The sequence below is a fragment of the Telmatherina bonti genome, assembly GCF_933228915.1.
Source record: "Telmatherina bonti genome assembly, chromosome: 18".
NCBI classification, from domain to species: domain Eukaryota; kingdom Metazoa; phylum Chordata; class Actinopteri; order Atheriniformes; family Telmatherinidae; genus Telmatherina; species Telmatherina bonti.
In genome coordinates, this window is record NC_136616.1 from 29,112,072 (window position 1) to 29,138,812 (window position 26,741).

A 26,741-nucleotide genomic window follows, 5' to 3' on the forward strand; every position below is an offset into this window, starting at 1 on the left:
ACTGTGGGATTTTGGGAAGAATGAAAAAGTGTAAATCTACATATATTTTCAGTTTATAAATATTCACTTACATTTACTGAAATATATTCAATATTTATAAAATATTACATTTGTATTATTTTGTTTAAGGGTGAAAAAAAATGTTTGGGGCGTGCCTCACTCCACCTCGCTAGGTGGCGCTAATGAATCCATTACCTGGTTGCTAACCACCACCACCACGCCTACTTCCTCCTTGTAGAGCAGAAGGAAACGGGACGGCGCAACTTCAGGGTAAGTTCTGCATGCAACTAAACTTTAGATGTTTTATTTATTAAGAAGTTTAAACAATATCATAAAGCAGCAGTAACTCTATGAGCTTTATAACTACTGTGTAGTTAGTTTATAAATTCTCTACAGATGGCTAACAGTAGCGTTAACTAGCAGGACAGCCTGTTGCTATTGGAGCTTTCAAGAGTAACAAACAAAACAGCCTCATTATTGTTTAATATGATTATTTTAACAGTTTTCTCGGTGTTTTATAGTTAATTATGAGTATAACTTATTATAAAATCAATTAAGGGTGAAGAAAGAATAGGTCTAATATAAATACTTATTCACCTCTGGTCAAGCACTCACCCTTTTTTTAAAAACAGGTTACTAACTATTAAAATAGTTATAAATCACTATGTAGCTTTAGTAAACTATCTGTGTTTGTATTTTCTTTATCATTTCTAATCACAGGGATTAATGTTGTGCCTATTTTTCATATCAGATGATCAAATAACCCTTTCATGCATGAATTAATAATAAACAATGCAACTTTTTTTTAAAAAATACAGTATTTTACCTCTACAGACATGCAATGATACATTTTTTGTTAATTAGTAATATTTAGAATGTGTCATTATTTATTTTAATGCATTCTATAAAATACTTATAAAATGATTATAATAATCAGTTGTTATTTTAATAAAGCAGTCATGCAATTTTGGACTGCAGTTTTGCTCCCATTCTCTCAGGTACCTTTCACGTAAACTTTGCACCAAAAAGTAAAAGATATTGTGTGTGATTAATCATTTCTCCCAGTTTATCAAATAACTGTAACTGTATTATTAGTCACTGTAACAACGCCGTGTAGGATTGTGGATTTGTGGAATCATGCCCTCAGGATCATCTGCATTATTGTCCTGCTGGTATTACCATACCAACTTTATTTCTACAACACTTTTACTACAGCTGAAACAAAGTGCTGTACATCAGTTATGAGTAAAATGTAAACTAAATGTAACTAAAACTAAAGTAAAAGGAATTATTCCTTCTTGCTTTGAATATGAGTGTTGCCAGATGTGTGCCTGTCACAGATGTATGACTGATACCTGATTGGCTACCGTACTTATTGGTAGATATCAAAGTGATATTCTGGTGTCAGTAACCATCAAATATGTCCAGAATCTGGATCAAACTTCGCTCTTCAGGATGATAACGCCCTTGCTACAGAGCCAGGATCATAACAAACTACCTGGAAAATGTGGGATCAACTTGAGCATGTTGTTCATTCCAAACTGGCCAACACAACCACACTGTGGGACATTACCCACTTGTTTATTTGTGTTGTCATTCCACAGAAGTGTGATCTTAATTAGTTCTCCTTGTTGTAAATGTGACTAATAAGGTATTGTGGAAAAGTCTTCAATAAACAAGCTGTAAAAAATAATGCAAATAATCTTTTACATCTGCTAGAATGAGGATCAGTAGAAGTTGTTGATTCTCGCTCATAGTGTGTTTTTACTCTGCTTCGGCCTCGTGCCTGAACCTCTTGTGCAATCCCTATGAATTTAGTCTGAACCAGTTACTCCCTGTGGGAAAACTACTACTCACCAGCAGATCACAGCTGCAGTCGGACTTTAGCCTGAACAAACTTTCACCTGCAGTCAGACCGAGTTCTGCAGAGGTCTCACAAATACATATTAGCGCTCTCTGTCTGGCACTACTCTCAAATAACACTTAACCTTAGCAGTGTGAGATAAAATGACATGAATATGAATAGAAATTTAAATGAAAATGATCAGTATGTAAATATACCCAGCACAGGTTTTAAAACAAGTATTGCTGTTATGAAAGGGGAGAAATTATTAACCAAACACATATTTCCAAATTTGTTGTCTTGATCTACACACCTTTTTTCCCTCGTTAATTACCTCAGCAGTAGGACCAACAATACCGAATCCTAGATAAATACAGTCAAATGTATAATTATAGAAATGTATCAATTAATTTCATATCATCAACATTTATATTTATTTAGTAATTAATTCATTTGTTTGTGTATTTCTATATTTAGATATTAATGTATGTATTAATATCTAAATCTATTTGTTTCTGTGTTTTTTGCTGCATAGTGAAAAGAGGGGTTTTGTAACCTGCAAGAAGCATTCAATGTGGAGGTAGAGGTATATGGAAATATGAATAATGGAATAAAAATATGTAGAAATGTGTGTGGAATTGGGTAAATGAATGTAGAAATGCTGAAGTAAGTGGATAAGAAATGAACTATTTTATTGAAAACTAAATGAGTGATTAGATCAATAGAGGATCTGAGTGAAGGTCTGAAATGTGTGCAAACCAGGGAATAAGGTAATGGTACAGAGCCGAGGCGGGCAGTCAGTTTGTCTAAAGCAGGATCAAGTTTGCATTTCACACAGTTAATCAAACCTAATATAAAAGTTTGGATAGCAAATGGGTTTCTTTTCCAAAAAAGTATTGAAATAAACCCCCAAACCTGAACTTTCTAAAGGCAGACCTAAAAATCTGTGGTTCACAGTGGGTTAGTTCTTTGTCAGGCAACCTTCGACAATGTGCTTTATGTACAGATCTAAACCATTTCATCTAATGTGATGTAAGTTGTGATTAGTCAATATTTTGAATGATTTTTGTTAAACTGGTACCAGCTTGTTTCAGGTGTTTCTATTAGACTGGAGACGATGTATTTGTTGTTTATAGTCGTGTCTCTTTTCTCTCTCTGAAAAATCAGGTGAGATGTTGACATGATGAGCGTGTGACAGATGTGAGGGATCAGAAGAGGCACATATTCACGGGACTGACACGGATGATCGATGCTCCTGCTGTTAGGGATCAAACCTCTATTCTGACCACAAAACCCAACACGGCTTCTCAAGACTCACCCAGAACACCGTCTTCCCTTTCTGCAAAGCCATCAATCACCTCAACCTTCTGAAGATTGGCAGCACCATGTCGCACCCCCTGTATAACCTGCTTGCCTCTTGGAAACAAAGTCCCTTCCAGTCTGGACCCCCAACCGAACCAGCAGAGAGGGACCCTTACCGGACATTTCCTGGCTTTCTACCAGGGTCCGCCTTAAACTCTTCTGGAACATCTCCAGCTCTCAACGCTTTGGGGGAAAAAATACCATCTCAGCTTAATCTTCCAGTGAGCTACAGGCCCAGACAGAACGGGGCCATGTTGGACGAGGACGTCGATGGTATTTTGGACCTGAATATTAGTAGAGCCACAGAAGAATCACAGCATCAACCTGTAGGCCAGAGTGTTCACTTTCCCTTCAAGCAAAGAGTTGACGTTCTTCTGTCAAGCAGAGAGGCGACGCCGTATCTGATATCTTCAGCTTCTCAAGGACGAGGATGCCCTCCTGCTGAACATGGCAGCAGCTTTCTAGACTGGTTGCCAGGCAACAAAAAGGCCACTGAGGATGATTCCTCCAAACATTACTCATCATCTGCGGCATCTGGATGTGTAGTGAAACCCTCTAGTGAAAGAACGGTGCTCATCTCAGGTTTAAGTGGCAGTGAAACCCGAAAAGACAAATCTGTTGGTCACGACGACTCCAGTCGACCCAGGTACACTCGAGAGTCGGCGGCCAACATCCTTCGGAGCTTTGGACTTGAAAAAGAGGACTTGAAAGCGCTCCTTTGGTACAGTGAAGATCAGGTCACCCCCGAAAACTTGCCCTTCATCTTGCGGGAGATTCGCATTCAGAAGAACAAAAGAGCGGTTCAGTCAAAACCACATTTAGAACCTCCGTCCAATGCAGACTTGCATGAACCAGACAGGTGCAGTAGCTCTGAAGTGCTGGTGATGCAGGATGAAACACCACCAGGTATTCTTAAACCAGCTAAAGTAATCAACTATGGACATACTAGCAAGTATACTTTGATGGAGGATGAGATGGAAAGGGTCAGTCAGACAGAGTCAGACGATTCTAGTACCACTAGTTTCAGTAAAGAAGCGATACAAAAACATAGTCCAGAGGTGAAAAGCTGTTCTTTGATGTCATCATGTGATCATATGGGATGTTTTTACTCCGCGAGCAGCTCTCTGACCCCTCCAGTCAAGCATCAGCCGACCCAGCCAAACCAGACTTTACAACCCTGTTCTTCTTTGATGCAGAAAGACACAGATCTAAAACATTTCAGGCCTTCCCAAACTTTTCCTTTAAAAGAACAAAAGACAGACTACTTATCAACACCCAAAGCCCATTCATCTGTTTATCTGGTCCACGCTGGCCTGGTCACTGATGGCCATGAGGTCAGTTGCAACAATGCTCGGAGTAAAACAGCTGGAAAAGCACCGACAGCTGCTGAGCTGAATGAAAATCACCAACAAGTGAAGATAAAGACGCTGCTGCAAGCACAGAGAGAGGACGCTTCACAGTCTCCAGTTACACCCCAAGCAGAACCAGTTCCTGTTTCTTCTTCTTTTATTCCCACGATTGTGCGGAGGACCATGCACACTACCAGCACACAGTCTCCCACTTTGGAGGTGGTCTCTAAGGGTCTGCCAACGTTGGCCATGATTCAGGACTACTCTGCAGCCACACCAAAGGTTTTTCCACACACCTGCTGTCTATGTGACACAGAATGTGCCAACCTTAAGGTAAGTGAACAAATCATCTTTAATTCTGTCTATCTTTTTCTTTAAAGCTCTTTTTGCTCATTTTATTGTAGGATTACATGAAAATGTTCCTTTTATTTAAAGCATGAAATGGTTTCCATTTTATTTATCTATTAATTTGAGTATTTGCTTGATAACAAATGAACATTTGTGGACATAATTTCACAACTCATAGTATGTAAATATAAATTAAATGTGCAAAACACAAGTTATGGCTAACATTTGCCTGTTGCTAAAGGCGGAGGTACAGATGACCAGAGTTTCGCAATTTCCAGTTTCTATTGAGTTATCCTTTTTTTTCCTCGTTTGTTTTCACAAAAACACACTTCTCTCACTGAGGTTCTTTTCCATTTAAATCTCACACAAATTTCAACCATTACATTTTATTAATGGTTCAGTTTTGTACCAGTTTGTCGTCATTTGCTTATTGCTTTGTTTGCATTCAGTAAGATCCTACGTACATGTACATCATTATTACTTACACGTTCCTTTATATTTCCAAATGAGAAAACCTTACATTCTGTAAGTAATACATATTCCAATATAACCTCAATTGTAGAGTCTTAATTTTATTCGAAAGTTGTTTAAGTTTGACATAAATGTCTTTATGTTCACTTCAGTAGAGGTAGTCTGATTAAGTTATTATGGCTAAGTTTTTTCCAAGCAAATGTCCTCCATTCCTTCCGATCTTAAACTTTTTTTTATGTTGCGATTCACACATGCTGACCCACTTTCGTTTGTGATAAAGATGTTTTATTTCCCCGTCCCTTTTAGTCATAATATAGTCCAGTATTTTTCGACTGTGTGCCGCGAGAGATCATCCGGTGTGCCCTGAGAAATTGCACAATTTCATCTAAATGGTCTAAAAAGCAGCTCTGTGTTCATCCAAACAGACCCCAGTGAAAGACAATAACATTCATTTTTCTTGTGTTAATCTGATTTCTTTTTAAGAGGTTTTGACAAGATGGACTTTATGATAATAATATGAACTTTTTTTTTTTTTTTTTTTTTTTTAAACCATTTTGGTTTGTGGTGTGCCTTGTGGTTTTTCAGTGAAAAAAAACCTTGGCTCTAAAAAGGTTGCAAAACACTGATATAGTCTGTTAAATAGAGCCTATAGTCTCTTAAAAGACAGCATTCATAGCTCTGCGCTGCTTAGTGGAAAAAGTTCCAACTACAGTATTTCTGAATCTACGTTCATCTTTATTCAGCGATTAATTGATCCATGTTTTTAATTCTTAATGTTTCAAGATCATTTTCAGCTTAATTAGGCCCGAGCACCTTGGCGGTGCAAAGGCCTATTGTAATTGCAGTGTTTATTATTAGGCCCGAGCACCTTGGCGGTGCGAAGGCCTATTGTAATTGCAGTGTTTATTATTATTATTAGGCCCGAGCACCTTGGCGGTGCGAAGGCCTATTGTAATTGCAGCGTTTATTATTAGGCCCGAGCACCTTGGCGGTGCGAAGGCCTATTGTAATTGCAGTGTTTATTATTAGGCCCGAGCACCTTGGCGGTGCGAAGGCCTATTGTAATTGCAGTGTTTATTATTATTATTAGGCCCGAGCACCTTGGCGGTGCGAAGGCCTATTGTAATTGCAGCGTTTATTATTAGGCCCGAGCACCTTGGCGGTGCGAAGGCCTATTGTAATTGCAGTGTTTATTATTATTAGGCCCGAGCACCTTGGCGGTGCGAAGGCCTATTGTAATTGCAGCGTTTATTAGGCCCGAGCACCTTGGCGGTGCGAAGGCCTATTGTAATTGCAGCGTTTATTATTATTATTAGGCCCGAGCACCTTGGCGGTGCGAAGGCCTATTGTAATTGCAGCGTTTCTTATTAGGCCCGAGCACCTTGGCGGTGCGAAGGCCTATTGTAATTGCAGTGTTTATTATTAGGCCCGAGCACCTTGGCGGTGCGAAGGCCTATTGTAATTGCAGTGTTTATTATTAGGCCCGAGCACCTTGGCGGTGCGAAGGCCTATTGTAATTGCAGCGTTTATTATTAGGCCCGAGCACCTTGGCGGTGCGAAGGCCTATTGTAATTGCAGTGTTTATTATTATTATTATTATTATTATTAGGCCCGAGCACCTTGGCGGTGCGAAGGCCTATTGTAATTGCAGCGTTTATTATTATTAGGCCCGAGCACCTTGGCGGTGCGAAGGCCTATTGTAATTGCAGCGTTTCTTATTAGGCCCGAGCACCTTGGCGGTGCGAAGGCCTATTGTAATTGCAGTGTTTATTATTATTATTATTATTATTAGGCCCGAGCACCTTGGCGGTGCGAAGGCCTATTGTATTTGCAGTGTTTATTATTTTTATTCAGACACTTCGCGTGCTTTTTTGGAGGCCTGAACGTGCTCGAAAACTCACCAAATTTTGCGTACCCCCCCAAGGGAATACGAAAAATTTGATATTTTGAGGTGCTCCAGAATGTTTGGGCAAAACTGAACGAGAGCGCCACCTATTTTAGGTGCCCCGCCACTGCATGTCGTTAATCTTTATGAAAATTCATACACATGATCTACATGACAGGACAAACAAAAAATCCTCTTAATGTCATGGTGAAATGTCGACAGGAAGGCGGCCATTTTAGGTCAAAGTCAATATTTTGGCGTTTTAGCACCTCGCATTTTAACGAACTCGTCCTAGGGCTTTTATCCCACTGAGCCACAAATTGCTCAGGATGTTCAGGAGGCATGTGTGATTCAATGTTGTGTTATTTCTTCTAATAGGAGACTTAGTTTACGAGGGGTGGGGCCTCAAAGTTTGATGTCTCGCCATGAAAAATTAAACGGATATAACTCCCACATAAAGCAACATTTCTGCACCACATTTGCTAGATATGATGGCAGTCCCCTCCTACAGAGTTCTATATGTCAATATTTTGATTATGAAATAGCCACGCCCCCTGGAGGTCAAAAGTGTTGTTTTTTGCTCACACACCCATAACTCTGGCTTGGTGGACACCACATGGCCCAAATTCACTCAGGCATCACAAAACATGTTGGTGAAGAGATCTGATAAAGGACGTTGCTCTACGCTGCACGGTATGCCCGTGACGCCATGGCGAAGTTCCATGCGGCGGCGTGACATCATAAATCACTATAAAATTGTCAATTTTGATCTGATCACCCTAAAACTTATAGGGATTAATAAGGGATCAGTCCTGAACAGATTAATGTGACCATTGCTGGTGTAGACCTAAGCCCCGCCCACTTACAACAGGAAGTGGTTTTTTCCACGTTTGAGGGTCATGCTTCTAAGCAAATGGTCCAAAACACTTGAGCCTCCTCCAAAACATGTCAAACCCATTCATGATGCCACAATAAAAACCTCAAGTCGCTACGCTAAACGGGACATGGCGAATGGCGGTCCAACGCCATGAAACAGGAAGTACCTGTGACCAAGCCATGGAACCTTGGACCGCCATCAAACTTGCCATGACTGATGACAGTAAGGCCCTGAACTAAGCCCCATTGAAACATTATGGAATAAATGGAGCATGTCTCCATAGCGCCCCCTACAATATTTCAATCAATCAGCCCCGCCCACTACATGGATCGACATGGATAAAATTCAGCACAGTTGGAGAACCTGCTAGTACCTTCAAAAAAGTCTCTTGGACATATGGGCTAAATTCAACAGGAAGTCGGCCATTTTGAAAAAGGTGCCATTTTTGGGGTCATTTCTTTGCCATGCATTTTAAACAACTCCTCCTAGGGATATTGTCCAACTGACACCCAACTTGCACAGGATGCTCAGGAGGCATGTGTGATGTAAAGTTGTGTTATTTCTTCTAATAGAAGATTTAGTTTAGGAGGGGCGGGCCCTCAAAGTTTTATGTCTCATTAACAATGACTTATTGCTAAAACTCCCACATAAAACAACATATCAGCACAGGAATCGACACATTTGATGCCAGTCCCATGATGAACAAAATCTGCAATGCAATAATGGGACTATGAATTAGCCCCACCCCTTGGCAACAAGAAGTGTCTGATATCATGAACCAGGAAGTACCTGTAACAAAGCCATGAAACCTTTGATCTTCACCATACTTGCCATGAGTCATGAAAGTTATGCCCTTAATAGAGTAAAATTAAAATATAGTGGAGAAGATAGTAAATGGCTCCATAGCGCCCCCTACAATATTTTAATTAATCAGCCCCGCCCACTACATTGACTGACATGGATATGATTCGGGAAACTCGTAGACCCTCCCAGTACCTTCAAAAAAGTCTCTTGGACATATGGGCTAAATCCAACAGGAAGTCGGCCATTTTGAAAAGGGTGCCATTTTTGGGGTCATTTCTGTCATTTTCTTTGCCATGCATTTTGAGGAACTTCTCCAAAGAATTTTGTCCAACTTTAACCCAAATGAGTCAGGATGCTCAAGAGGCATGTGTGATTAAAAGTTGTGCTATTTCTTTTAATAGGGGATATCGTTTAGGAGAGGCGGGGCAGCAAAGCAGATGTGATGCAATGAAAAGGAAAACTGACATAACTCCCACAAAAAACAACCAACCTGCACCAAATTTGCTACAGATGATGCCAGTCATATCCTTCACATTTCTGTATGTCAATAATTAGAATATAAATTAGCCCCGCCCCTTGGTGACAGGAAGTGACCCTTCATAAGGCCTAAATGGCCTGAAGTGCAGTCTGGCTGAACTTTAGGTTGAGAGAGGCATGGGAAGGATGTTGCCAGGGGAGGCGGTGGCATTATGCCGAGCGGCGCCATGGTGCGAGGGCCTATATCACCGCTTGCGGTTTTAATTTTATCTGTAATTCAGGGTTGCAGTGTCTGCAATGTTGAATGTAGGTCTTGAACATTGGGACCTTGAATTGTTTTGGGTTTTTTTAAGAATGTTAACAGTTAAGTCAATATCCATTCAACAGATAACAATAAAACCCTGTGGTGTGAAGCTCATTGCCAAATAACCTGAAATTATTATAATTTGATGGAAAATGGTTGGAAGATCATTTTTGAGGCAGTTTTTCATCATGGAGTGAAGTGATGAACATTGAGGAGTCGTGAACAACAAGTAGAGATGGTGCACATGTGCATAACTAAGCCCTAAATTTAATTAATTTATTTCAAACAGCTGTTAGTAACTGAAAGGTTTACAACATCATGCCACTGTTGGAGTTAACAGTGTTGATTTTATATCTTTTACATTTTAAATAACTTTTTTTCTCATAAAGGCATGTTATGTGTTGGTCAGACTGTGTTTTTATGTCTTTAAAGTAGATTTTCTCATTACTGTTTGTTTATGCTCGTTTGGCTTCTCAAAAAATGCACAGCCCTCTTTTTCACGTTCTTTCTTCCTTCATGTTAATGGTTGGTTTATTCTCGTGTGGCGTCCGGTCGGTTGACCTGACATGAGGACCCTAAAAAAAAACCTGTTTTTGTTTTTTCTGTTTTATTGTAGACCTTAAATTGGTCATCTGTAATTTAAAGAAGCTTAATGACTCTTTTTATTTAGCCTTTTAGTATATAAAATGGCTGTTTATTTATTGAATCTAATCACATGAAAGACTTTAATTATTTGTTTTTTTTTTGTTGTGACTACTAGAACTGGCTTTCCCACCAGAATACCAGCCTTCATCTCAATAAGTGCAAACTCCTCCGGAAAATGTAAGTCCTCCCTTCTTGTAAATGCTTGTTGCAAAGATCATAATCCTGATTGATTATATCTTTGGAGGGGATCACTGTTGTGAAATAGTGAGATAAAGGGGTTAAAATACTTCACCAGTTATTGTTGTCAGTTCTTAAGTATTTAACACGAGTCTACATGTTAAACTGAACCAGCTTTTCTCAAATTAGGGGTTCCAAGATAATGTCAGTGGTGTTAGTTCATTCCAAAAATAAAATATAGCTTAAAGTTGTTAAATTACTTTTGGAATTCATTAGGATTGTCAAAATGTTTTAATGGACTGAGATTAATCTGTGAAACTGGCGGGTTAGTTTAATCAATGTATAAACAACTAAGATCGCATTAAAAATCCAAATTTGGCATTGTTTCAGAAGCTGATTTTCAGCAGGTAGCTGCTTTGGTAAGGTAACGTGTTTCATACTCCATGAGAAGTTTGAACTTTGTTAATTCTCAGGAACAAGAACAAGAAAAAACTTCTTTTTTGTCTGTTGATTCAGACTCCACAATAAACTTTGTCTGGGAGGGAGGGGGGGGGGGGCAGGGATTCCTGCAGGATGCTTTTATTTGCAGTGAACTCAGTTATTTCATATTTAATAAAAAGCTTTGTCCGCGGCAGGGAAGGATGTGCGCACAACTAGGTCCATATCTTTAAAAGCCACGTGTTGTACAAATATTTCTTCTTTCTAACCACTTTGATCAGCTGTTTTCGTAAAACTGTTTAACCTCGCATCAGCAAAACTGTGGAAGCGACAACTGTCCGCTTTAAGTTTGTCTGTGTTAACCACTCCCACTTCAAATGTCTGACCCATTACGCAATACTTCTCCAAGCCCAACGAGAAGAAGTTCTGCTTGGCTAACATGTTAAGAACAAGCCACGAGCAAGGCCAGATTATCCAATGGGCATTATGGGCACAGGGGCCCATGTAGGGCAAACACCAGCAGTGCTACTAGAATGGATATGAAACAAAATGTACATAAAAACCAGCTAGTTACACCAATGTCTAGTGTATTGCTGTTGGTACCACTGGTTGAGACATGTTAGAAATGTTTCACAGTGTATCATTCACAATTTTCACAATGTTGCAGTGGGGAAGGGGGCCCCTGGAACACTCTGGGCCCAGGGGCCTCTGCACTTTTAATCCGGCCCTGGCCATGAGTGGACCTCAATCATGTCTGCAGAACCAAAATGGCCCAACGAACCGAAGCCACTAAAAAAACAACTTAATCCTCCTTATTTATCAAGTTTCTGATGTTTTTCAAGACCTACATTTAGAATTTGTATCATCAAGTATCAAGAAACAAAGTTGTGGGCTCTACTTTAAAAGTCCGAAGTTGTCCCTGTACTGGCAGGAGAAGCTGATTTTCGGCATACATGTGCTACTCTTATCCTCCTTGTCTATGAAGATTCCAACAATTATGAAGCCTTACAACTAGAGGATGCCGCAGGAAGACTTATTGGATATATCACACTATTCACCACTCAGGTGTTACAGGAGGGTTGCAAACACAACGTGTCTGTTATGTAAAGAAGTTTTGGATCACTGAGCCAAAGCAATAACCACCTGGAGAAGTAATACATGTATAATAAGATGTCTTCCTTCCGCCCATGTTTGGAGACTTGTTATTGCGTCGCCCCTTTGCATTTTTTTTATTTTGATTTTTTCTTTCCTCCACAGGTTTCCAGAGTGGGACGGTGACATACGACAGTTCCTAAGGTAAACATCTGGATTTTATCAAAGATCTCCAGCGTTATGGAGCAGCTACCCCTCCTCATCTGTGGAAGTTTATCTTATTTATTTCTTTTCCATGTTCTTCAAAGTGCTTCATCCTCAGCTCGTACCACCCAGACCTCACAACAGAGTCATCATAAGACCAAACATGAGAGCCGTTCTAGCTCCCGCAGCCCCCGCCGTAACCACAAGGGTAAAGCCCGTAGTCCCATAGCCTGCAGCAGTCGGGACAAATCCAGAAGCTCCTCCTTATCTTCCCGCTCACACAGTCCCCTCGGCCATCGCGGAGAGAGACGTAGAAGCCGATCACGATCACCACACAGATCCAGACGAACTTACAGGTTTGCTTGGAATAGAATCAATGTTATGTGATACTCAGAGAGGAGATCCCATGCTTGTGTCTTTTGTAAAACTGTTGCTGCTTTTAGGTCACGATCCCGTTCTCGGTCTCCACGGTACAACCGGCCGACCTCCTCTCACTATCAAGCCTGCTCAACGAGCCACGAGAGGCGACTCGCGTCCAGGAGAAGAGATGAGAAACGGTCCTCACCGAAGAGGAGCTGCGAGTCATCGCTGAAGAAACGTGACAAGAGACAGTCGCCACTGAGGAAAAGTCACGAGAGACAAGCCTCTTCAGAGAAGCCGCTCCCGCTGCGAATGAAGCTGATCAGTGCTGAGAGATTGGCTAAGAGAGTGATGGAGACCTCAGGTCATTAAACGTGACTGATTATGAATCATTTTTTTGTTTGAGTCTTTGGTTCTGAATTTATTAAATTGCTAAGAGGAAGAGTAAAATCTTTTTCAGGCTTTGTAACCAGAAATGTTTGACTCCCTGTGTCTTTGTCCTTCCAGCTGCCCAAAGCTGCTCTCTGTCCAACGAGTCTGACCTGGAGGCTGTGGTGAAAACCCTGGCACCTGTCTTGCTGGCTGAGCTAGCAAAATTGAAATCAGCATCCTCGTCGTCCTCCTCCAAGTTGACTCCAAAGTGTGTGAAAGAAAAGGTCTGCATTCAGAAGAGCAAAACAAGTTCTTCTGTGGGACTTAAGGTTGGCTGAGTTTGTGTTTGGCTAAATTAAGTTCACATCTGGAAATGACATGGTCTCCCTGGCCGGGAGTAGCAGTTCCTGTTGTCTGTTGTCCTTCTGTCCTCTTCCCCCCACACAGCAGAGGCAGATGGCTGCCTGTCCTTGAGCCGGGTTCTGCCGGAGGTTTCCTTCCTGTTAAAAGGGAGTTTTTTCCTTCCCACTGTTGCCAGTGTGCTTGCTCAGGATGGGAGATTGAGTTGGACTCAACTCAATCTGTTGGTTTCCTTATAAAGGCTTTTATGAATTGGCTTTCATTATATTTTCTTCTCTGTCTATAAAGCGTCTTGAGATGGCATTGCCGTGATTTGACGCGATATAAATAAAATTGAATTGAATTGACATCTGGACGGCATGAAGCCCAGTTGCCGTAACCTCCATACGGCCTACAAGTTGCTTAACAGCAGTGTAACTAACCTAGAAGGGCCAAAAGTTGCACCGAATAGGCTCATTTGATCTGCTATATGGGGTATTGATCCAGACATCTGCAAAGTTTGCAAGAACTGTTAAATTTTTTTGTTGCAGGCTAAAACATTTGTTTAGATAAATAGAATTTGGAAAGTAAGTTATAAAAACAATTTCTTTTCATCGCTAACATTGCTTTGAATTTAAATTCATCTAACTAAAAACAAAAGCCTTCAAAACCATCTTTGAACACAGTTTGTAATTAAGAGATTGAAACATGACAGTGTGGAAATTTTTATGTTTTTCAGTGTGAAAAAAATACCAAGTAAGGGAAAAGATATTCCATGTCTTTTTGTGCATTGATCAGAGATGGAAACACGTTTTTCTGTAGTAGCGGAGTCACACTGTCTGCATTCAGTTTAGTTCATTTAAAATACATTTTTTATTTGCAGTCTGCAGCTTCCAGGAAGCCTCTGCAGACTTCTTCAAAGAAGCAAAAGGAGCTTCCTAAGAAGTAAGTTGTGCTTAAAATGGATTGTGCTACTTTGATCTTTCTCACAATATATAGCATCATTACACATATTCAGGTTGGTTCATCTCTCTGTCTGCTACGTGTGTTTTTTCTGTACGCCCCTTGCTTTATTTTGAAGAATTCTAAAAAAGTTGGGATATTGTGTAAAATGTATAATGAAAACAGAATTCAGTGATTTTAGATCTCATAAACCTAAATTGCTAAACCTAAATTCCCAATACAACGTAAACATCATATTGGATGTTGAAACTGAGATATTTAGCTGTTTCATGGAAAATATTAGCTCATTTTGATTTAGATAGATAGATAGATAGATAGATAGATAGATAGATAGATAGATAGATAGATAGATAGAGAGGTGGGTAGATGGGTAGGTAGGTAGGTAGATAGATAGATAGATAGATAGATAGATAGATAGATAGACAGATAGACAGATAGAGAGGTGGGTAGATGGGTAGGTAGGTAGGTAGGTAGATAGATAGATAGATAGACAGATAGACAGATAGAGAGGTGGGTAGATGGGTAGGTAGATACTTATGTGTCTTATGTATGTAATGGCAGCAACACATCTGTAAAAAGTTGTTCCAGATGGGGTAGTGAGGAGATGAGTTGCTGAAGTTTTTGTCCCATACTGGTATGATGCAGGACTCTGGCTGCTCACCAAGCCTGGACCTTCATTAATAGATTTTTGGTTTCATAATGCTCCAAATATTTTCTCTTGGTGATGCGTTCACATGCTATTTCAGCAGCCGGACTTTTCTCCTGAGATGCCATGCTGCTTAGATGGATGCATTGTCTTGTGGAAATCTGCAAGGTCTTTCCAGAAAGATACTTAGTCTTTATGAAAGCAGATGTTGCTCTAAAACCTCTGGGTAATTTTCACCATGGATGGAGCTTTGCAGATGTGGAAGCTGCCCACAGCACAGGCACTAATGCAACCCCAAATCATCAGAGATGCAGGCTTTTGAAGTGTGCACTAAAAAAAAAGCTGGATCGTCCCTTTCCTTTCAGATGCCATCCATGGTGTCCAAAAATAATTAAAAATGTTGATCCATCTGACCTCATAACAGTTTTCTATATTGTCCCATTCTATTTAAAATGGACTTTGGTCCAGGGCAGACAGTGGCAGAACATTAACCTGTATTTGTAAATTTCAGGGAGAACCTTGTTCACAGACAGGGATTGATGGAGATGTTCATCAGTCCATGCAATTATTTCTAGTAGAAAATGTCTCAGTGCTTCTGACTGGTGGCCGAGACCATTACCATCCAGTTTTAACATTGAACTTTGTCCCCTTCGTACAGAGATTCCTCCTGATTCTAAGAATATTTTGACGGTATTATTCCTTGCAGATTTTGGGTCTTCAGAGTTTTTCCACAGATGCAGTTTGATGCAGATGGACAAAACTGCTCATCTTTCTATTTAAGAGTCTAAGAGGTTTTTTTTTAGATCTCTTGCCTCCATTAGATTGTGAATGAGCTCATATTTTCCATGAAATGGTCAAAGTCTCAGTTTCAACATCTTATGTGTTTTTTTCCCCCAATTGGAATAAAATATGAGTTTATGAGATCTGGAAGTCATTGAATACTGTTTTTATTTTACCCAACATCCCAGTTTCTTTTCAGTGGTGCTTGTTGTCGATCCTGTGAAGAACATATCAAAACCTTTATTTCTTTACTTTCCATTTCTCTCCTTTTCTAGTTTTTTACCTCCTTTTGCTTCCTTCACAGTAAAACTGTGCCGCTGCACAAAAAGCCAACCCGATTCTCAAAACAAAGAAAGATGATGGAGCAGAAAGTGCAGCAACAAGCACAAGCAGAAAGCAAGGAACAATGTAAGTCACACACTGTTGAACCGCAACAAGAAAATAAAGGCACTTTCCTGAGCTTTTATAGACATTGACAACAAGATGGGTTAGCTCTATAACTACATATGGTTCACCACACAGAGAGATGACTGTCCTGAGCTTTTATGAGGCTTCTCTGCAGATTTTAAGACACCAGAAAGGTGGAAAAGTTCATACTGGAAATCTTTCAGCGTGACATATGAGAGGACAATCCACATTTGTCATTTCTAATTGTGAACGGCTTTAAGAGACTGAATTCATTCAGTTACTTCTTGTTATTCACCAAACTTAAATATTAGCCTTATTTATTTTTCTCTTGCTTTTTGTTGTTTATGCAGCTCCTCCACTGCCAGATGATCCAAGCCCAGACAAAACGGGGAATGCTGCCCCGGCTTTTGTCCCGAAAACAAACTGTAACCCTCCACCAGGCAACACTTCACCGTTCTGGGTTACCATGAAAACTAATCCCTACGTTTCCTCCACTTCATCTCCTCCATTCAGCATCCCAGGTAACACAAACACCTGGAAAGACTACAGAACCTCCACATACACAGTTTCACAAGTCAGTGATCATTATTGTCCCTTAGATTGTCAGACAGTAAAAGAAATGGACGACATTGAGGTGAGAATGTTCTTTCTTTTTACCCCTAATGATCATTTTTTTACCAAATTGTGTAGATTTTTTTTCTTCTTCCTTGTTCTGTGAACTTTATGTTTGGCAGAGAGCGGTCCCTCTGGCGTCTACGTTCTCCACCGTCATGTTGACTGGTTTGCCTGCAGGGGAATACACACACTGCGACATCGCTAAGCTGGTGGGGCCTTATTTCCCCAAACAAAATAACCGCCCCTTGTTACATAACCTCATCATCCTGACACTGCAGCAGAGGGTAAGATCCATCCATCCATCCATCCATCCATCCATCAGCTGATGACATTGTACTAGATGAAAAGTGTGGATCATGGTCAGAGAATATTGTTGTTAAGAGCGATGCTACTGTGCTCATGAGTGTGAAATGTTGGGAACTTTATCCTGTTTGTTATGAAATTGTTTCGTCAGCCTGAGTTGAGCTTTTATGACTCAGTTTGTATGCTATGTGGGTTGTTTTGCATGTCTTACAGTGAAGAAGGAGCTGAGCCAGAAGGCGAAGCTCTCGATTTACCAGTCGATCTACGTTCCTACCCTCACCTATGGTCATGAGCTGTGGGTCGTGACCGAAAGAACAAGATCTCGTATACAGGCAGCTGAAATGGGTTTCCTCCGCAGGGTGGCCGGGCTCTCCCTTAGAGATAGGGTGAGGAGCTCGGTCATCCGGGAGGGGATCAGAGTAGAGCCAGTTGAGGTGGCTCGGGCATCTGGTCAGGATGCCTCCTGGACCTCCCTGGTGAGGTGTTCCAGGCACGTCCCTCTGGGAGGAGACCCCGGGGAAGACCCAGGACACGCTGGAGGGATTATATCTCTCGGCTGGCCTGGGAACGCCTCGGGATCCCCCCCGCAGAGTTGGAAAATGTGGCTGGGGAGAGGGAAGTCTGGGCTTCCCTGCTTAGGCTGCTGCCCCCGCGACCCGACCCTGGATAAGTGGCAGAAGGTGGATGGATGGATGGGTGGATCAATCAACTGAGTTGAGCTGAGTCGAGTTTAAATAAAGAAGTGCTTTCTCATGTCTGACTTGTTCTCCTCTGCTTACCTCCAGGCATTTATCTATTTCAACAGCTGGAATATGTGCTCCATGTTTGCTCGAGATCACATCAGAAATCCAATTTTTATCAGAGGCAACGCTGTCACCATCCACTTGGTCTTAGAGGACATGCATCCTGGGTCCAGTGAGGTATGAGACCTCGGTTCTGCTGTGGAGAAAGCACAGTTGGCTTTTACACAATGACTACCTTCATTCTTTGTAGACTATTTGGTGTTTTCTATTTGAGAGGTGGATCCATAAGTCGAGTTTCTAAAGTCTGAAACAGAATGAAGACACAGCAAACGCGCTGCAGTTCAGTCGGTGGATCAAAATAGATTATAACTTTCTGTTTATGACTGTTTATTTAACATTGATTAATGGTTTTTAAAAATGAAAAATATGAATGGTGTGATTTGTAAACGCCCTAAAAGAATATTGTATTTATTAACAACCTGGAAGACATTAAATGTAGACGACGACGACATGGTGAACACCAGCATGTCTAAAAAGAAATGAATTAGGACGTGATAGAAGTGCAGATTTTTTAAATTATTATCAGTAAATGGAAAATGAGTGAGATTGAACCAAGCGGCAACCTCCGGAGGTTAAAAGTAAAGCCTATGCGAAGTGACAAGAACTGCAGTTCCCCCCTCATCCTCTATGGGCTCCAAAAACAGAACAACTCCCCATAGACTCCTATGTTAAAAAGACCAACTTCACAGCAGAAATAAACATGTTTACAACCTGGTACAAAAAAACATTTTAGATTTATTAGGTCAGTTTTTTTGTTTTTTTTGGGTTTTTTTTTAAACTCATCTGTTTACAATAATCTCGAAATTCAGCAGAATTAGGGGGCGTGTCCTTTTGATTGACAGGAACTCGATATCCAGCCGCATGGAGGCAAAGTGTGGCACAACCACAGTTTTTGGCCGGCTAACAGTGTGACTTAGCTTTACCTGCCTACTATTGTTAGCTGGTTAGCTCCCTTTAGCTCTGGGTATGCTTAGTTAGAGCTTATCTACAGGCAGGTCAGAGGTTGATAGATGTCAGTCATCCACCCCGTTACTCACAGCCCCCTTCTCAGTTTTAGTTCTCGGCCCATTATTGTATTTTCCGGGACTGACCGCACGCGTGACGTGGCCATGATGGTGACAGTAGGAACCGTCCAATGAGCTTCACTTCAGCTTTTCAGAAACCTACGGTGACATCACGCAGACTCCATCCATCTTTTACAGACAGTCTGTGAATTAAACAAGTGTTTTGACAACCTGAATGTGGTCGGCAAAGTCGTGTTCTGTTTTTTGCAGGTGGTCATTTACAGAAATCTGATGAAATGGAGCAACACTGTAAGTTCTGATCATTTATGTAAGTTAGCTGTTCAGGAAAAGCTGCTGCTTGAAACTTATGACCTTTCCTTTTTTTCCAGCCGGTTCCAGACTTGGACACTTTGTGGGAGCGGCTGCTGTGTGTGGAGATATCTAAAACATCTGTAGGCCTTGTTAGGGCGGTCATGGAAGTGGTGGCGTCCATTGCCACTTATGTCAGCTTCGTGCCGCTTGCCAACAGGGTACGACACATTACCAGCAGTGTTTAGGTGGACAGTGATGGGAATAATACTTCATGTTTTATTCAGCCAGATGTTTTAAACCCTGATTTTTAAAACATTTGACCAAAAATAAAGTAAATCTGCACATTTTAAAAAGTCAATGTTTGCAACGAATGTGTTTAAGAAAGAGAAAGCACAACTGGAAGAAGTTTTATTTTACTTTTTGGGGTGTAAACTTCTACATTTCTGATCGCTTTGTTGTGAACATGCGAAGAGGATTTTTATTTATCGCTCTTTGTTAAACTGTCTTTCCACCTCAGATCTACATTGAGATGGCTGAATCCAGCGGCGTGACTCGGGTTCTGGAAAACTGCTCAATGTGCTCTCTGTTTTCAAAGGACACTTGGTATGTTTACTCTTAAATCAGGAGGAAGACATCAAATCAAAAGTGGATCTTCTTGTCTTTATCTGACCTTCTTCTCTTCTCTGTAGGACGAGCATTCGGTATTTACGTCCGTGAGTATTTAATCCGTATTACTGTTGATTATTGTTGCACTGATTTAAATTTCAGTTGGTATCCATTTTCGTAAAGTGGAAAAAAAATTTTTATTTTTTTTTTTATTTTCATTGAAAGTTAGATGGTAGAATACATGGATTTTCTGTCTGCGTTTAACTCAGTCCTGCTTTATTGACACAGCACACGATAAGAACGTGGTTGCCATTGTGCTGAACGTTATAATTATTTGATATATAGACAGCAGCTGTGTTTCCAATCCAGTTTTTTGCTAAATAAAAGTGATATTTGTAAAATTTATGTAAACTACAATTGCAATTTGCAGGTGTTTCTATTGTTTAGCACATAAGTAGCAGTTCTGGTAAAATCTCATCTGTGGGACGAGATTTTGCGGGATTTATCTGGATGAATTAGTGTGAGATCATGAATGTTTTTTAATTTGGTTGGTTAATATGTTTGGATATGTGAAGGCTGATTCTTACTTTGGTGTTGAAGTTAATATAATTTGTCATGTAATAACTGTTGTTTCATGGAAAGCACTTTAGCCTTTATAGGGCACTCAATGAAATACCTTGAAATTAGAAATTTTGACCTAAAAATTGCCCTTCTGGTATGCACCAAGACCTCCATTCTGTTGTTACATTAACAAAAAAATAGTTTCATGCTGAATATGAAAGGAAACGAAGTGATCAAAAATAATCACTTGCCCCATAAAGGGTTAATGGTGCTCTTTAGTATGAAAAGTGCCACAAAAATCCAGTTTTATTTCATTTGATTTGATACAAGGTGTTTCATTTCCATTTTGTTTTAGAGTGACGAGCATCAGTCAGAGTTCTTCAGGTTCTGACTCCCATCGTGCCAACAGGACGTCCTCAGCTGGGACGACTTTCTCAGGTCATCGCACCCGTTCTTCAGCAGACGCTCGTCACACACCAAGACACAATACAAAATCTACCGCAAGGAAAACTGTGGCTAAGTCTGAAACGCTGGATTCAGCTGTTGATGCTGCTCAAACAGAAGCTAGCCAAACAACCAGGACGTCTAAAAGGGGCGCGAAGAGGAAATCTTCAAAGAAACATGAGACACAAACAAAAGAGAAGACAAGAGAGAGAGTTCAGATTAAAGAGGAGAACCTGCTAGAATTGGAGACCGTAGAGTCTTCAGAAGATGATTGGATTGAAGAATCCTCCACCTCTACTCTAGGGATCTCAGAGGACCGGACTGAATACAAGATTTCAGACCAAGAGGCCTTAAAAGAGCGAAGCAACTTGACAGGATCGTCAACAGAGAACACAAAACTAGACGAGACCCCAACGAGAAGAGGGAACTCACCTGCCAGAGATTCACAGGAACAAAATGGAGAGGAAGCTCCAGCGATGGAGGACAAGGCTCTGAGAGAAGACGGTGCGCCAACAAATAAAAGTGATGCCCCGAAAGACACAAAGAAGGAGGCTGCTGGTGGAGTTTATGCTGCAGAAGAAGATGTTGCTGAGGAAGGTCTGCAGGAAACACATGAAAAATCAGGGAAGGAAAGGCCAGAGAAAGAGGTTGAAACACCTGAAAAACCAAACATAGAAGAGGCTGATCACGAAACAGAGACGCATCAGGTACCTGACTCAGCTGATGATCAGTCCTCAAACCCAGGAAAGTCATCTCTGTGTCAGGAGGAAGACGGGAAGACCAACACAAGAACAGCTTCACCCACAAAAGAGGAAGACGGGAAGGAGGAGCCTGGGCTTCTGCTCCATTCTCTGGGTGATGATGAAGATCCAGAAGAATCCTCCATACAAGAGTCTAGTAGAGAGGCGGAGAGAAAAGGTAAACGCAAAGCAATAGTGATATGTGTGCCTCAGTACTTACAGCACTGGCACACATAACTAGGAAGCTGCCACAAATGGTGATGCTCAGAATAATTCAATTTTATTTGTACAGCGCCACTTCACAACAATGTTGTCACAGGACACTTAACATACACATCATTTCGAGCCAATTCATACATATCCTATAATAGAAACCAACTGATTGCATCGAGTCATGACTTCGATCCAATCCCGCATCCTGAGCATGCACACGGCAACAGTGGGAAGGAAAACACTCCATTTTAACAGGAAGAAAACCTCCGGCAGAACCCGGCTCAGGGAGGGCAGCCATCTGCCTCGACTGGTTGGGGTGGAGACGACAGGAAAGACAGAACAACATGTACAACTGCACTTATTCAGGAAGACCTGCAGAAAAAAGGAGAAATAAGTTAGAGACGGCAATATTGGCATATATTTATACATTAATACATTATGGAAATAGAGTGAGGTACTTCTCAGTGCATCAGGTAACATCCCCATTGCTACATAAGTAAAGGTTGACTAGACTACCCATAACTATAAGAGCAATGAGCATAACCTGGATAGTTGGGTCCCGTACATGCAGACTCCAACTCAGGAGATGCTCATATCCTAACTTTAAGAATCATGGAAAAGGAAGGTTTTCAGCTCCATCTTAAAGGTGTGGAAGGAGTCTGCCTCCCAACAGCAGAGGACTGAGACCAAAAGTCACGGATGAGAAATGTGATTAAACACTCAGCTGTTTGAGTGCTGATCCCTCTTCCCTAAACATGGGCATTTATTTGAGGGGACACTTTATTAACACGTTACACGTACAAGAGCCTTATTTATAACAATTGCCTGCCCAGTCTTTACTGTTTATTGTAACCATAAAACCAGTTCCCATGTTTACAGGAAGTCCGGATAAATGAGTTTCCTACTCTGATTTGATGCTCATCGTGTCATAAAAACATTCGTACACAATAATCTGAACACGTATCATTAGTAATGAAGGTGATCAGGTCCACATGATGTTAAATTTATCCAGTTTGGTGTATTCTGCCACTGCAACATGACTGCTTTGTTAGAGGACTCATGAATAAGAAGATCTTTACGTAAACATTTTAAATCCATGCTGGTGCGTGTCGGATCGAAATGTCAAACATTTCAACAGGAAAAGGAAGGTTTTATAATATATTAGAAGCTGAAACTTTCTCTGATTTGTTGTTTCAGGGGACAATCTAAACTCTGAGACTGCAGGGGGGGTGGCAGATGTTAAAGGAGAGGAAAATGGAGCTGCAACAACCAGAAAAAGAGGTCGACCCAGGAAGAAAAGCAGGCAGACTCCTGGTAACGGTCGTTTATGTCATTTGTAATGAGCTCTAAAGCATAAAATCTCACTCATGTAATGTCTCCTTCTGCAGTGAGGAGATCCACTAGAGGCAAACCGGGGAGCGCCAAAGATGAAAGAGAAGAAGAAGAAAAGCAGCCGATTCCCCCGGCTTCACTCGGTTCTTCCTCGAATGAAGTGACACATCAGGAGGAGGACACATCTGCGCCATTGGGAGGAGCTCGACCTGAGATCCAGAAGACGGAGGAGGAAGCAGCGAGCCAGTCTGAGGTTGACGCTGCTTCTGCTGGGAAACAGCCTGATAACCAGACACTGGAAGGATGTGTAGAGGAGGAGTTGGGATGCAGCACAGGTGATGCAGAAGCTACAAGAAGTTACTACAATCTGTCTCTCTCTATGGATGAATTGTGATGTTTCCACGCGGTTTTTGGCTGTGGTGTGGCGGCTTAGTCAGCATCGCCATGACGATATAGAGAAGAGCAAATAGACAAACTCAAAATTGTTTGGAGGGTGGAGCTTACCACCTTAATATACTGGCTACGGTCACATTGTGCTTTTTAGGGCTGTGACGATATGCTTTGGTCCCGATTCGATTACGATTTTTTTGGGTGCCAAGTCTATTTAAATTGCGATTCTCACAATATTGTTGATTTTTGTTGATTAAAAACAAAAAAAAAATTGTTTTTTTTGTTTTTTTTCACTTGTCATTTTTCTTCATTTCAATGAGGAAAAAACAACACAGTATCCAGACCATCATTCTGCTGCTATAATGCTCAAGAAGACAAGTAAAAGGTTCAATAAAAACAGTATTTTTATTTTATTTATTTATTTGGAAAAAAAAATATTTTTTTTAACAAAAAAAATCTATTTTAAATTTGTGAAGAAGAAAATCCCGATTTCCGATTTTTCGATTTGATATTCCCACCGCTAATGATTTTTAATTTGGAATTAAATATTTGTAAAAAAATGACTCCAAATTAATGTATTCTTCTTCAGATTTAGATGTAAATAGTAATTCCAAATAGAAACAAATTTCTTTGCCTTTACTTAATTCCACTTCACATCAGGAGGTTGGGAAGGATTCTGATCCGACAGGAGGCGGACCGGACTTAATTCTTTTCTTGTCGTCTACAACGTGGAAGACCACATAATAAGAAAAGTTTTTGTTTTGATTTGATCATAATTTTAAAGCATCAGCTCAACACGAGCAGACCACGTCACTTTTCAGCCGCTGAGGAGGAAATGGGAGGCAGGAGACGACGCAGAATGTGTTTGTCATGGCGACAGGATGAAAGAGCATCCACAGAGTGACCAGAATTAATCTAAAGTGGAATAACCGTTTACATAAAGGCTAAATTAATCCATTTGGATTTAAAATGGGAATGGACCGGCCACTTACTTTGGAATCAAGTTTCATTTACAATGACCCTTTTAATTCAGAATGAGGTGTTTACATTGTCATTTTGCTTTAAAGCAGATTTAACTTTTATTCAGATTAAAGAGGAATTAAAGCTCTCATGTGGCCGGTGGCAGGGGAACCCTGAGTTTGTGAGAAAGTGGTGAAAAATGGGTTCGTTCTGGTCTCTAGAATCTTCCAGACATTTTCTTGTTTCATAAAAAAGATTTACTGATCAAAGATTCTCTTAGATCAAAATGATTTTTTTTAAGAATCTTGTAATTCAGCGTCTCGTCTTCGATTTACAGAGATAACTGTGTACTAGAATTAATTCTTGTTTTGCTTAAAGGGTTTATTGATCATTTACCTTCTCGTTTGTCTTTAGTTGGGGGTAAACGAAGGATGGAGCTTGCTGAACCCAAGACAAAGCGACCTCGGTCTGCTTGTGTTGCTGATGATGTCAGGATGCTGCCGTTTAACCCCGATGCCTCCTTCAGTGAGAAACATCAGTAATAATTAAAACAGTCTGTCTGCTTTGAAATATTTATTTACTTGTTTGTACTTTTGTTCAGGTGAGGAGTTTACAGTCCGTACGCTGGGGTATTACTGTAATCTCTGCTCTGTTTTCTACCTGCTGGAGAATGCTGGGAAGGATGCGCACTGCTGCAGCAAGATGCACTATGACAACCTGCAGGTACACACAAAAACGTACAATATAAAAATAACAACGCATGCTTGGTCTCATCATCCTTCTGTTTTCAGAAACATTACCAGAAGATGGCAAAACAACAGAAACATTCAAGAACATCAACATAGAAATAACACTTTGTATCAGACGAATCAGCAAAGTTCCCATGAAATGGTTAATTGACTGGTATCTGCCTCTTTATGTCCAGTTCTCCCTGATTGGTCAGCTCCATTGACAACTTTAATCATCATTGACTGTGCTTCAGGTGCTCTGAAACTTATTGGAAATTTTGACTGGTTTTGTGAAATTACCTGTTTTCTCTCTACTTTACGTGATTTTTGTTACTTTTTATTAGCTGATTACATCAAAACAAACTTTATCACTGGACTTAGTCTGTAACCGATATGCGGTGTGAGGTTTTAAATTGTATCATGGTGTGTGTGTGTGTGTGTGTGTGTGTGTGTGTGTGTGTGTGTTAATGTGACAAGTAGTGTAAAGCAGTTTGAGTGGTTTGACTGGAAAAGCTCTATATAGGTACAAGTCCGTTTACCATTTAAGTTTTAAAGGCATGGTGGTAAGCACTGTGGTTCAATCCTCAGCTGGAGGGAGGCTCGAATGGTGGCCTTTCTGTGTGGAGTTTGCATGTTCTCCCCGTGTATGCGTGGGTTCTCTCCGGGTACCCCGGCTTCCTCCCATCGTCCGAAGACATGCATGTTAGGTTCATTGGTTACTCTAAATTGCCCATAGGAGTGAGCGTGTGCGTGAGTGGTTGTATGTCTCTGAGTGGCGCTGTGATGAACGGACAACCTGTCCAGGGAGTACCCTGCTTCTCGCCTAGTGGTTGCTGGGATAGGCTCCAGCTTCCCCGCAACCCTTCATCGGACAAAGCGGTTAGGTTAATGAATGAATAATGAATGAATGAATAAAACAAGTTGAAATGCTACAAAACTTTGAACAACTAGCAAAATATACCGTGTTTAGAGATAAAAGAAAACAATTTATACAGCTTTTTCTGTTGTAATACCACCACATTGTGCCTGTTCTTTCTGCAGTATTTAAATGGCACATCTTTCAGGTTTATCTCAGGCCTAAAGGGGGTATTTTGGGGTGTGTTTTTTGGACAATCACTTTTAAGTCTCTGGTAAAGTGCTGCTTTCTACTGTATATGCGTGCATCTTTTCATACATTTTTAAGCTGTCATGGAAAATGTGACTTTTATGTTTGCAATAAATGTTATTCTTTGTATATAATAATAAAAAAAAACAAAACAAAACACAGGACTGATATGCTTTTCATTTCACGGACCAATACAGTATAAAGGTAACTTATCAAGTGAATAAGAAGATGTACTGGCAAAAAAAATATTCACAATTTGTTATTTTGCAACAGTAGAAGAAAATCAGCTTTTTCTGGGAGAAACTGCACTGACTGTACTTGGATAAAATTGTAAACATTTAACTTGCAGACTTGAATCTGTGGAGTCTGAGATGTAGATCTTTTGTCTTTTTCAGTTTCTCATAATAATTGACCTCTAACTTTAGTGTGAGCAACATATAAAAACCATGTGGTTTTTGCAAGTGCTGGAAATGTAAAGAAA

General features: G+C 40.6%; 1 protein-coding gene across 1 annotated transcript; it reads left to right on the forward strand.

The window, feature by feature from the left end:
• The first annotated feature begins 242 nt into the window (after positions 1–242).
• Positions 243–26,311, forward strand: LOC306769141 (uncharacterized protein). The gene is made up of 23 exons (XM_079257694.1): positions 243–270; positions 3,011–4,887; positions 10,481–10,542; positions 12,238–12,276; positions 12,381–12,632; positions 12,720–13,000; positions 13,144–13,337; positions 14,231–14,292; positions 16,041–16,144; positions 16,495–16,665; positions 16,744–16,778; positions 16,879–17,043; positions 17,848–17,982; positions 19,140–19,178; positions 19,259–19,399; positions 19,699–19,784; positions 19,871–19,894; positions 20,704–21,710; positions 22,943–23,059; positions 23,134–23,412; positions 24,842–24,952; positions 25,029–25,150; positions 25,219–26,311. Exons 2-23 carry the CDS (start codon positions 3,229–3,231, stop codon positions 25,270–25,272), a joined length of 5,139 nt encoding a protein of 1,712 aa, XP_079113820.1. The 5' UTR covers positions 243–270; positions 3,011–3,228; the 3' UTR covers positions 25,273–26,311.
• Positions 26,312–26,741: the final 430 nt, after the last annotated feature.